The sequence below is a fragment of the Diorhabda carinulata genome, chromosome X, assembly GCF_026250575.1.
Source record: "Diorhabda carinulata isolate Delta chromosome X, icDioCari1.1, whole genome shotgun sequence".
In the NCBI taxonomy this organism is placed as follows: domain Eukaryota; kingdom Metazoa; phylum Arthropoda; class Insecta; order Coleoptera; family Chrysomelidae; genus Diorhabda; species Diorhabda carinulata.
This window is the reverse complement of record NC_079472.1, coordinates 17,838,240-17,852,029: the sequence shown is the minus strand read 5'-3', so window position 1 is coordinate 17,852,029 and position 13,790 is coordinate 17,838,240. Positions and strand designations below refer to the sequence as shown.

The following is a 13,790-nucleotide window of genomic DNA, read 5'->3' as shown; positions in this document are numbered from 1 at the left end:
TAGATCCCTTCACAGTCTTACATCTCCTTATGACTTCTGGATCGGCGATCACATCATTTGAGTTGTAGAGGAGTGTTTGTAAGGGTTTTCTTTGTAGAAAATCCCTGTTTGAAATCAATCTTGATTAATTCAGTCGCAAATTACCACTTTGGTAAGGCTTACATTTTGAATACAAAATTGAGTTACTGTTTGTGTACGCAGTGAACGTGTTAAATTCGATTAATTCAAGCAATTGCTATACTTTTCACATTCTTACTTAAAGGACAATCAATATCGAAGAGTTCCGCCAAAGTTGCTTTGTTTTTGAGGCAATAGGAATATTTTTAAGTAGGATCTGGAGATTCCAGGAATGGTCCTAATATAGGAGAACTTTGTCTCTGTGATGGATTGAGATGGATTATACGAGGGTAATGCGGTATCAACTGAATCATCCCCCTGTTCAACGGATTTACCAGGATAAACTAAACAAAACCTGCAGCGCTGACGATCAACGAAGTGGAGCCTGGAAATAGATTTCAACTAATATATGGGAGAATTATCGAGACAAATCAATTTTCCTGGAGATCTTTGTAGCTAGCAGTCGAAGCAGGATATGAGAAAGTTTCCTCTTGTTGGTGATGATCCTGACCTTTGGATGCGGAATAGTTAAAATCCATGGTGCTAATATTACGTATTAGGTCATTCAAACGGGCTAGGAATTAAGGACGGATATATATTTTATACGTATGAAATAGTGTTGATTTGTATTAAATTTTCTCCTAGTGCTTTGATTAGACCGACTCCTCTTCGTAATCTAATCAAAGTTCTGGTCCCAGAACTGACATACCAAGGAGAGTTTGGAAGAATCACTTATAATACCTCATGTTCATGATAAAAGTAAAGAATTTTATTAGTTTACTCATACTTAGTAACTAGGGAGAAGAATCAAAGAGACGCTGGAGAATATGTTCGTTCAAATTAAGAAATCCGGCTGATTATTTAAAAAAAGCCAACTCATTATGGTTCAATTCACACGACGTGGTTAGATACAGCCTTTATCATTTTCCGCTCTGAATTAACTCCTCTTTCGAAGACGCTAAAATCCCTTAAAGAACAAAATTATTGCCGTGTCATATATATTTCTTACTACCCTGTATCTCGCAAAGTATCAAGGTTAGAGAAAAGGTCAACAAGCTCTAATTAACGGTATAGAGTGTATTAACAACGAACTTATATCATAATGAATACTACCCACGTAGTATTGTAGTAATAAAAAAGTTTTTCTAAAAGTTGCGTGGTCATTATATATAAAAACTGTATAAATTCGTGCTACACCCTTCAAAAGCTATAATTTGTTTTCCTTACGTCTACAATCGTTGCCGATGTTCGGTTCCTGGCATAAACATCGTTTCTTTTTATCACAAATAGCATTTCCTGGACAATCTATATCGGTATTACAGGTTACTATCTCGTTACATTTAGTTTTTGGATCCGGATCTGGTATGGTACCTTCAGGACATTCGCAAATATAAGAACCTGGTAGATTAGTACAAATAGCATTCGAACCACATGAATCTTGATTCGAGCATTCGTTTATATCATTACATTGGCTGTTAGGGTTGCCCGAAAAACCCGGTTTGCATTGGCACGCGAAAGTACCCGGAAGATTTGTACATATTGCGTTTTCTCCGCATCGTCCACTTGGACCAATTACCGTGTCGCATTCGTCAATATCTGTAAATATAATTTCATCATCAGTAATTTAATTAAGTGATTGATTTGAAGAGATGGGAATTTGGAAGATAAAAATTTTTTATACAAAAATTTTTGCGAAATCAATCAAATTTTTTTGAATAATCTTGATGAATGAAATATACAAAGTGTTTTATTAAGAATTGTCGACTTAATAACTGGGAAATTGAAGATTTTATCTATATCATCCAAGTAAAATATTTTTTTAGCTGAACCATGGATGTATGAAAAGAGAGAACAAGCACTTGAACAGTAGAAAGAAGCCTGAAGTATGGTTACTTATGATAAGATATCACGGAGCGGATTAGTCTTAATCAAGTCTTCGTACAGATCACGCGCTCTTCAAGACTAAAAAGTTTTATACTCGGCAACATCTTTTGCTAGCACATTTGGAGCTAGGTTCCCAACGAGTTCCCAAGCAGTTCGACTTATAGGCGATCCAGAGTTGACCAGAAACTTGGACAGCTTCGAATATGGTTCTGTTTCACCAATAGTTCCACGGCATATGATCTTCTGAGCCATCCAACATAATCCCCACTTATTGTTTTTGAGGAGTGCAATCCTGTGAATCAGGAAGGAACGTCTTTCCTCTACAACCCACAGAAGTTCAAGATTAATATCCACATGAAGACACCGCTCGAATCACAGTTCAAGGAATATAACCATGTATAACGTCTGTCGCACTGGTGAAAAACAATTGAAAGATTAAAAATTAATGGTTACTGGCATGGCAAGAAGGAACAAAGAAGCTGCTAGTTAACTTTCCAATGCCATAAAGTCCAAAAACTTGTTCGATATCTACGCAGGTTTCAATCTAAGAAAAAAGTATTCTCAATGTCAAGTTTGTGCAGAACCAACAAAGTTCTGGAATGGATTTCTTAACAAAACTTTTCTCAATCACTGAGCAGACCACCAAAAAGATGGTGTGGAAGCTCAGAGTCTCGAGATGAGCTCAGGAGAAGGTTAAATATTTGGAATCGGAAAGAGAAGAAGATAATAAAACACTTTGTATTTAAGTAAGGTAATTATAGCGAAAAAGTGATGAAACTTTGATCAAAGTAATGGTGAAAAGATAGAACTCCTTCCAAATATTGTATATTCATTTCTCATAACATTAAAATAAAATTTTCTCACCTATACAACCCAAAGAAATATCATTAGGATTAAAGTTATATCCATCGTCGCAAATGCAGTAAGCTTCGTTACCGTCCGGCTTACAGAAAGAATGTTCTCCGCAAGATATATCATCGCAAGGAGCTTTACATTGAATTTTTGGCGGTGTTCCAATATAACCATTTTCGCAACCACAAGTGAAACTTCCGATTGTATTAGTACAAACTGAAAACGGTCCACATGGATTCGTTGTACATTCATCTACATCGACGCAAACTGATCCTTTTGCGACGAAACCTTTTTGACAGAAACATTGATTTTCTATACATTCGGCGTTGTTCGTACAATCAAAATTGGATTTACATAGTATGTTAACGTCAATCTGGAAACAATTCAAAATAGCTATTAGATATTTCCTCTGATAACATTGGCCTACAACTACTTTGGTGCCAGGGATTTTAAACCTGATTTTAAGCATGTCTCAATATACAGGGTGTCCCACGACGAGTTAAAACTATCTGTATATGGCAAAATACTCATAGTAAAATTATGAAAATTTCTACGTTTAGGTTTTCGGATACGATCTTTTCAACTAAAATATTCTCAAAAATGGCCAACTTCCGGTTCTACTGTAGTCGACTGTAACTTTGTTATTTTGAATAAAACACCCTATATATAATAAATTTTTGAAATTTACGTAAAATTTTAGTATACTTTTGTATAAAAACTTTTTAACAAAAATGCACACTTTTTGAGTTATTAATTTTTTTGTAAAAAATTTGATGATTGCACAACCTTATAAATTATTTTTTTACGAGGATACCCTTAAAGATATGAAAATGTCCTCTATTTGGTTGCTTTTAGCAAGGTTAGACGTATTTGAATCTATGTTGAAAATTTTTTTGTTTTATACAGGGTGTGTATAAAAAGTGTTCAAAGTATAACTTCATAAATATCAAATTTCTTCATTTTTTAAAATATAACCACTCGGTTTTCTTCTATTTATATGCATTTAGGGGTAAAAAATAAGGTAAATTCATGTATATTTTTCCATACCTAAACCTTACCGTTATCCAGATATTAAATGTTTTTCTGTAAATTTTTAGAGATGCAGGTGTGATCTAAATTTTATTTATTCGTTATTAAATTGAGAACGAACCATTTTAACGATTTTCGAAAGTATCAACAATTGACTAATGACAGTTAAATAAGTGTCATTTATTACAAAGTCTACTAAAAGTATACATAAAAAATTAAAACTTGTTAAAAAGTACAATAATAATTTAAAACCTCAAATATCTCGGAAACGACTAAAACTTACGATAGGATTAGTGAATACAATTGGCTTCGATTTTTTTACAGTTTACAGTTTGTTAGTGCTTGTATCAACGGGTCAAAATAAAATTTAGACCACACCTACATCTCTAAAAATTTACAGAAAACATTTAATATCTGGATAACGGTAAGGTCTAGATATAGGTTAGTACACATGAATTTGCCTTATTTTTTACCCCTGAATGCATCAAAATAGGAAAAACTGGGTGGTTTTATTTAAAAAATAAAGAAATCTGATAATTATGATGTTAAACTTTACCCTGTAAACCATTTTCATATCTTTAAGGGTATCCTCGTAAAAAATAATTTATAAGGGTCTGCAATCGTCAAATTTTTTACAAAAAAATTAATAACTCAAAAAGTGTGAATTTTACGAAAAAGTTTTTAGACAAAAGTATACTAAAATTTTATGTAAATTTCAAAAATGTATTAATATAAAGGGTGTTTTATTTAAAATAACAAAGTTACAGTCGACTTCCGGTAGAATCGGAAGTTGGCCATCTTTGAAAATATTTTAGTTAAAAAGATCGTATCCCAAAACCCAAAAACAGAAATTTTCATGATTTTACTATTAGTATTTTGTCATATACAGATAGTTTTAGTGGGACACACTGTATAATATTTGTTAGTGGTATTAAACATCGGAAAATTATCTTTTGAGTGATTTTCTCCAATGAAATTGATTTAAGCAATTCTCCAGTAGTAGTCGACCATACGAGTGTCCCATCTTCCTTGGTATTTATCCTCCATTGTTTTTATGTTTTGATGAAAACGTTCTTTTTATTTTTCGCTTATTTCTCCTTATTCGTGTTGGAATTAATCAAGATGACTATTGATTATTCATATTACAACCTAAATCTTTAAATTGAGACAGCGAATCTCCTACTAAATCTACAGTTTTACGAGAAAATCGGAACTTGGATATAAAAAAGATTCCGATTAGTGCACCAATCAAGTGGTTGATATGAATACTTTTTGGTTATGTCCCTCGAAAATTGTACATTATCTTAAACTAAAGAAACATAAAGGGCACGATTTTCGACGTACATTACAGTGATATGACATTCAATCAAAACCAACGACAAATGAGATGGTAATTCGCAGCTGTGGCAACTGGTTCCGTTGAAGACAGTCGGGGAGACTGTTGTACTTTGGATATAGTGTACCTTGAAACTATTTAAATTTAAAACCAACCTCTATCTATCAATCCATAAGCATAGCTGTATTCTAGTCTGTAGTGAATCATCGGCTGAGCTTTGTAGCATTAATACGAAAAAATTGTCTTTAAAATAAATATTTGTAATGACAAATGATTTTGATGAATTTGTAACGGCAAATGATTGTGCATGTCCGTAAGTAATTACGTAGGGTTGTTATTTGTTTTGAACATAACCTCTAAGCTATAAAAATTATTGATTGACAAAATGCATCATCTTGTACCTTGAAACCAAATCACCTCATGTACCTTGGACGCGTTCCGTGACACCGGAGGTTTCTAGTCAAGAAAGGTAAGAAAGGGGGTCTTCAAAAGAGGCTGTATGTAATGAAGATCTAGCAAAAAAGCTCTAGGAAAGCTTCCAAAGTATCTGGCCTCTCACCACATTCTTTACAATACGCGGTAAATTTTGCTGTTAAGCTGAAGAAGAAGAAAGCTGCATAGCAGAATATATTAAAAAAATTACTTTAATGCAATATGGCTTAACTAAGAAAGGTTTACAAATTTGCTGTGGTCAATAAAAATAAATATCCAGTTGCATATCAGGTAGTGAAAATAGCGTTCCCTATGTATTAATAGATGTAGAAGATAGTGCAGATTAAGAGTGCTACTTATACTGATAAGGGAGCCGGTGTATAAAGTATAGTCGTTGGGCTCATAATTTATGCGGAAAATGACAAAAAACCAAAAACCTATAAGTGTCAATTTTCATTATTTGAATGAAGAATTTCTATAAAAGAAAACACTTTGTGTTTGTTTTTGTGTTTTTACAATTATCGTCTTCTAAATCTTTTATTTTGTCATTTTTTTTTACTGTCCGTTTCAAGATACAAAAGGGTTGTTCAAAGTTACATAACCGCATGGACATATCAATAATTACAAGTAGACGTTTAACTTTAAAACACGTCAAGACGTACTTATAATGAGCTAAAGAAGATACCAATAAAAAAATCAGGTCAGTAGGTAAACTAGACGATAAATAGAAAAACAGCAGCACCAAAAAATTTTCGTGTAGACCTGTATAACCTTTTTGTTGTTATTGAACAATTCTAATTGATTTATTTGAGTATATTACCTGTTCGCAGGCTACTTTTGGATTGGGATTGGCTTGGTATCCTTGGGGACATTTACAGTTATACCCCGGACTTGTATTTTCGCAGATAGCGTGACTTCCACAAGGTAATTCCAATGTTGTACATTCATCAATGTCCACACACCCTTGAATCGGATCTCCGGTAAAATCTTCTTTACAGCTACAGACGAAACTACCTACTGTATCTTTGCAAACGGCGTTAGCTCCGCACGGTTTGTTGGAGCATTCATTTATATCTGAGAACAGTTAACGAAAAACATTCGCAAACATATTTTTTTTTTGAAACATATACAAATTCTACCTACTGAAGAGTATTTACCAAAAGAACAAGTAAAGACCAAAGATGAAAGAATAGCTGAAAGTCAAAAAGATATTAAAATATACATATAAAAACAAAAGGAGTGAAATAAATAGGTTTTGTACAAAAACGTATACAGTACAGTTAGGCTTTTCTAATAATAGTAAATATACAGTACGCATAACACTAAAAAAAGAGAGAGATAATAATACACAAAAAGAGTTAAAGTACTAGATGGTTATGTGGAAAATACACTAATCAGCCAGCTTACTAACTACCAATTTTGGAATCGATGTTCAAGTCCAAATCTAAAATAATAATTACTCTTGATTAAAATAAAATAATCAAATAGTTTCGTTAAGATAGTCAATTATATATTATTTTTTTTTGATAATTAATAATAATATACTCACAGGATAATTTATGGTGATTTCAATATGAATTCATGGTAGTTTCGGCTAAATAAAGTTAATAAACAAGGCATGAAATACGGCTACCAACTATAGGCTAGAGGAAAGAAGGCTACGTGTACTAAGCTACAGGGAAATATAGAAAAATCACATAATGATTTTGACTCATATTTCTTCAATTTCCATTTTGATATTACGATTTAATCTATTAATTTGATTCAATACTAACTAGTTTCTTCAATATTCTACCGCTTAGATCATTTTGTATCTTGTTTTTTGAATAAATGATCGTTATTTTGGGGCTATTGTAATCACGTTTTATTTAGGAAAAATGTTTTCTCTCATATTAACACCTGGATCTCAATATTTCTTTGTATATGGCGATAGGACTTAAATTTAAATTCTAATTTTTGTTACTGATAACTTTTTAATCTATTTTCTAAGTAATTAGATGTCTGTCTTATGTTAATAACATCATAATTATCCCAAAAAATTTCGTATATGATATCAGTTTTTGTATTTTTTGGGTTTTTCATATTTAAAACTACCCATAGAGGTATTCAACACTATTAGAAACATAGAAATTAAAACAGATGAATTTGTGTCATAATTATGTTGACAATAAACAAAAAATAATATGTTTGTTCGAAAGACAACGTATTATAACTTAATTATTCTAATAAATTTCAAATGAGGTTTTTTGTATTAAGTGAGATGCTGTTTACATTGGACAAACATCTCAATATTTGGTAAATAGATTAAGAAGTCATCTAAATGATAAAAAGAAATAAAATTGCAATAACAAACCAGAAGACAGCAACATCCAATTACAGACATATAAAAATTCATAAATGATAAAGAAGATAGTTTGAAACCAGTACTAGAGTTGTTTTTGAGAACAATTTGTATGTTATTTGTTAATTAGTTCCAGGACCCTGTATATATAGAAAATATAGAAATTATTCAATCAAATTAATAGATTTTAAATGATGTAACTAACCCTGAAATTTTATGATGAACAGTATAAAGAATATCGATTTTAAAATGGTGTAAATGTCAAATCAATTATGTGAAGGAAAATGGAAATATCGAGAACAAAAAAAAACAAATTTTCTAATAATTTCCTAAGACCTGATCGAAATTCATTAATCATAATGTCCGATAATGTTTAAAATAAGATCAGTTTATGAGAAACATTATGATAAAGCTCTAGTTGAAACAAGAATATTTGTTTTTTTCCCAATAATTGAATCAAAAGGTGATACATGCACCAAAATTAGCCGCTATCAAAAGATTTTTTCGATTTGCAGACTGATTCTAATCTCAGTGTTTACTACCACTACACCAACACTCACAATAACACTAAAACTAAAGTATCTGAAGACGTTAACTTGGTTACGAAAACGCGCGAGTTTATGTTGTTGCAGTGGTAATAACACTGTTATCAGTTTGTATTATCTTCTGTGATAACGGCTATAAATTTCTTTGGAGAACTGATTTCAAATTCTGCACTAACTTTCGCAGTAAGTATGTCCCTGTCCGGTGAAACCCTGCGGGCAGATGCATTTGTAGGATCCGGGTACATTAATGCAGCGGGCGTTAATGCCGCAAGCGCTCGCTCGATCGCATTCGTTGATATCTCGGCAATCGTCGTTAAGTAAGCCCGCGCCCGTATATCCCTCGGGACACAAGCATGAATAGCTGCCGTTAGAGTTGAGACACGTCGCTTCGGGGGCGCAAGGCGATGAATCGCATTCGTTAATATCTAGGCGTTGCGGTTGGGGAAAGCGTTAAATACAGCGTTAATAGAATCTTTAGTTTTCGTATGAGTGTTAAGTAGATGTTATATGAGAAAATTCTTGCTTTATACCACAAATAATATCAGGTCAGGTCAATCTTGTAGCATTTTGACGTCACATATGAAGTATGACGTGATAAGTCACATTTTACGTAAAAGTGTCAAATGTCACTTGTCAAAATGTTATCTACCGACATAGTGTTCTATGAGGAGACGTAGACGTTAGCATCTCAAGCTTAGATGTGAATTAATGTACAATGAGATGTATCTACATAATTGATTATTTGAAGAGAATAAAATAAATGTTATAAGGATTCTATAAATTGAAGTTTCACATAACCTAACTTTAGGAAAGGGATAAACCATTCCTCACATAGATATAAAGAAGGAAACGATTTGTAGAAGTGAAGCAAAGAAAAAATATCTGGTATGCTTTCACAAGGAGTTGGATTTTGATTGAGCTGGACCCTCATTGTACCCGAGACCTCTAGATGATAATTCATGGGTTGGAGTGCATATTACGGAAACCTAGGTTGTTTCATTTGGTTGGATGGATGGTTGGATTCATTTGATTATCAAACATCCTGTATCTTAGCTAATTCACCGATCATTGATAATGAGCTAGATATCTTACTAAGAAGTATTGAAGTATAATCAACAAGATGGCGGAACTAGTAACAAAATGGTAACAAAAAATGAATATTCCTGATTCAATGAAACCCTGTATTCTCTTTGATGAACGAACTAAGTGTAGCTAAATGAAATATCAGATATTGTTGATTAAACGGCTGACAGTTAAAGGAATTCTACTTAAGAAAAATCAAAATCTGTTGCTTATTTATTTTGGTCTATTGCATATGCGTCTAGGTTCGATAGCAAAAATTTAAAATATAGACTCAAATAGTATAAATACAATTTTAAGTGTCTGAGTATCGGTTTCTGAGAATCGATGACTAATTCAAAAATATCGTACTTGTTAAAAGCAAGAATCTTCTAATATATTTCACATTGTGGAAGAATGATTTTTTTTTAATTTTCCAGGATTTTAGTAGTTTCATTTCAATGAATTTGTGTTATCTTATTATTTTTGTAAGTAGTTCACTTTAGCTTATTTTTATGAGGAATTAATGATTATAATTATACAACATTCCACTCGCAGAATTTTTGTTAAATTGAAACTGATTTTCAGTCGTTTTAGAACTAAAATGCATTCTATATTATTGAAATATTTAATGAAGCTGTTGTTTGAAGATAAATATATTATTAGATTCCAATCACTTCTCATTTCAACTACAATTGTTTTCAGTGTCTTTTTCCCTAAGATTTCATCAACTTTTATAAGACATTCATAGAATATTTATTTGAAAATCCAACCAAATATAGAATGTGAATGCTTAGAGCTATTGTCCAATGTAAAATATCTTTCCATTTATACTGAACATAATTTTTACCGTTACCACAAGCATTAGTAGCAGTTAATAATGTGTTCAGTATGAATATCACTAACTTAATATTCGATTCAATAACTTTTTTCAGGTAAACATTTCAATTCAATATATTTTACGAGTATATCGAATTGTTTCTTGTCTTCTAAATGGGATAATGCATAAACAGAGAACTGATAATGATATAAAAGAAGCCGGAAATAACAAACATTATTAAGGCACAAAGAGCAAGATGATTTGGGCACATTGCTAAAGAAAAAGATGACGACCAAAGAAAAAATGACTACAAGAAGTTGAATGGGATATAGTTGCGAAAGGAAGAACTCAGTGGAGAGGGGTAGTAAACGACGAAGATTAGTCTGAACATCTTTTTCCCTACCGATCAAAATGTAATGCAAATTGTTAAAATCAAACGACAGAAATAGATTAATAAGATTTTTCTTAATAATTATCACAACGTTAAATTGTAGAGAATTCTTCTGATCCGGCTCAATGATTATTTTTACGATATACTCCAAAATTAGTCCAGTCATTTCAGGCTTTTTAAACCCCAATCTGAGAAAAAATGCATAGCGAGTTGAATTTTTGTATATACCTTTATAGACTTTTAGGGACAGAACAATCGATAGATAATTATAAATACTGTAACAAGACAAAGTACAGCTATGAAATTTTCTTTATTACCACGTTTTTTTTTCAGCAGCTAAACAGCATATTTATTGAGTTATTATCAAATACAAATCTGAGTAGGAAGAGAAATTGATCCAGAACAGCTAATAATGACTTTATCATCACTAGCATCCGATGATCTACTGAACACTTTTGTAAATGTTTGAAAGGTTGTGGCGATTAATGTGGATGGAAAAAATTGGATTGAGGTGTTCAAAAGTTTATGGAGATTGACGTGGCCAGTCATGTTTAAACGCAGGGTCAACAAATGATGGAAATAATGAAGATGTAAATTCAGAAATGAGTCCACTCAACGTTTTTTCTGTAACTACTGATAGAGACACTGAAGATATCGATAGTTCCAATAAAAATTATTTATTCTTGAATAAAAAAGTAAGAATATTATTGATTATGCTACTGGGGAAAAACCATGTCAAAAAATCGTGCCTTGCATTCTACCTCGTGAGGAAACGAGTGCATCGTCATGATTTAGTCTCTCCTCCGAAAACGGTTGATTTTACAGAAAAATGCGAGAGACATTTTTTGTAGATAATTTTACTAGAAATAATTTTCATAATAAATGTTATTGACCTCTGAACGATATATCACGAGATATTTGCGAAAAACTGATTTTCGTAAACTTTTTTAGCAGTTACGATATTGATGTCGATTTTTCACATCTTCATTACAACACCTTAATAAGGGTACAAAAATTGAACTCACTAGGAATTCTTCCGCAGATAAAACCTAAAATGACTGGCCTAAATAAACTTTTCTGTAGTGTTTCATTGTAAATAAAACACATAATCACAGATTGTTCAAAATACTAAACTCCCATTCCTTCAAAATTATCGCGTCTTACTCACTAAACTCTTTTTAAGAGATTGATCTATATGCCAATTCTTAAGATATGGGTAGCGTTCGGTTTCGGCAAAAAATGAGTTTTCCGCAATTTTCAGCAATGAGTGAGTTTTTTCATAAAAATATCTACAAAAAAAGTTTCAATACTTTTTTTCCTACGAGCCACAGTTTCTGAGATATAATGATTCAAAAAGTTGTAAAAGTTTCACCAATATATTTTCAGTAGTTAACTTTTCTTACAACATTAAAATGAACTGAGACTTGTTGTGGGTATTTGTAAGAAATTATCAATTGACGAAGATGTTGCTAAAGTTCGACGATGTTGTTCAGCAGCTTTGGTATTTCTCCTCCAATCATTATAACCATTAAATATAATTTTTTGAATCGTTATATCTCATAAACGGTGGCTCGTAGTAAAAAAAGTATTGATACGGTTTTTGTAAATAATTTTATGATCTACAATTATTCTCTGAAGTATTTTCATAATAAAACTTAGCGTTTTGCTGATAATCGCGAAAAACTCATTTTTTTACCTTTTACCTTTTTTTTCCATACACGGAAATGATGGGGAACATTCAAATTTCATTTTCAATTGCAATTTAAACAATTTTACTGATTTTCAGATTGATTGCAATTTATGTAGCTTCACTTTTATTTTTTGGTCTGATTTGACCGGACTATAACGCAATATACTATTTATCCCTTTTCTAGTACACTTTTTTGTCTTCTATTCCTTATTCCATTGTTGCTCTTAGGAAAAAGCACACTGTATAATTAATTTGTGAAAATGTTAAGTATCTAGAGTAAAAAAATTTAATGAGAGTTTTAAGTAAAAACAATTTTTTAGTCTCTATATATCTCTAATAATTTTTGTACAAGAAAATCAGTCTTCACTTGTTTCATTACCGAATAATGTATTGTGTTTATGTACATAAAGTGTGTGATTCGTATTTACAACGGCAAGTGTATTTTCAACCAAGCAAATACCTGAGCATTCAGTCAACGGATTTCCGATGAACCCTGGCGGGCAGGTACATTTAAAACTTCCGTCTAAATTTGCGCAAAGAGCGTTTCTACCGCACGGATTCGATCTAGAGCATTCATCAGTATCTGCACAACCCGTCGTGTAAGCGTCACCTTCATAACCTAAAAAAAAATAATTTGAATTTATTAATTTAGAAGGGCGCTAAAATTTTCGTCATCTATCGTTATTTGTATCTTGTTGTTGACTAAATTCAATCAATAAAATCAGTAAAATTTTTAAATTTACCTGGTGGACAATAACATTCTCTACCTCCAATAACGTTTTGACATATGGCACCGGGTCCACAAGCGTGCGGATGTTGACATTCGTCCAAATCGTTGCATCCTGTGAAAGGATTACCGTGGAAACCTTCAGGACAAACGCAAGTGTAGTTTCCAGGTGTGTTTTGACATATAGCGTTAGGACCACAAGCGTTAGGGTTACGGCATTCGTCGATATCTGCGAAAAAATATCATTTATAGTTATTATTGTAGAACAAAATGGTTAGTGAATTACTCAAATCTTTCACATAACACTTAGTGGTATTCTTTCAACGCAAAAGACGAAGATAATGGTTAAAAAATATGAGGAATCGGATTTACTATATCTTACAGATACTTTTTGTTTGAAGATAAGTATTCATACAAATTCTGTACCACTCTCTCACTCTCACTCTTTTTCTGTTTATCCCACTTTTTCCTCTTTTGTTTGATTGGTTGTTCGTGATAGATTTTTTGATACCATTACTGCCTTTTGTTATTCATTTTTCCATTTCGTTTACTTCATTTGTGTGATGA

At 32.1% G+C, this 13,790-nt stretch overlaps 1 protein-coding gene across 1 annotated transcript in view; it reads right to left on the bottom strand.

The window, feature by feature from the left end:
* The window catches only part of LOC130900700 (uncharacterized), a 254,210-nt gene that overhangs the window by 118,814 nt on the left and 121,606 nt on the right, over window positions 1-13,790 (bottom strand). Inside the window, 6 exon segments of the mRNA XM_057811483.1 lie at window positions 1,345-1,713; window positions 2,866-3,226; window positions 6,471-6,724; window positions 8,713-8,961; window positions 12,957-13,115; window positions 13,240-13,452. Coding sequence (XP_057667466.1) covers window positions 1,345-1,713; window positions 2,866-3,226; window positions 6,471-6,724; window positions 8,713-8,961; window positions 12,957-13,115; window positions 13,240-13,452 — 1,605 coding nt within the window.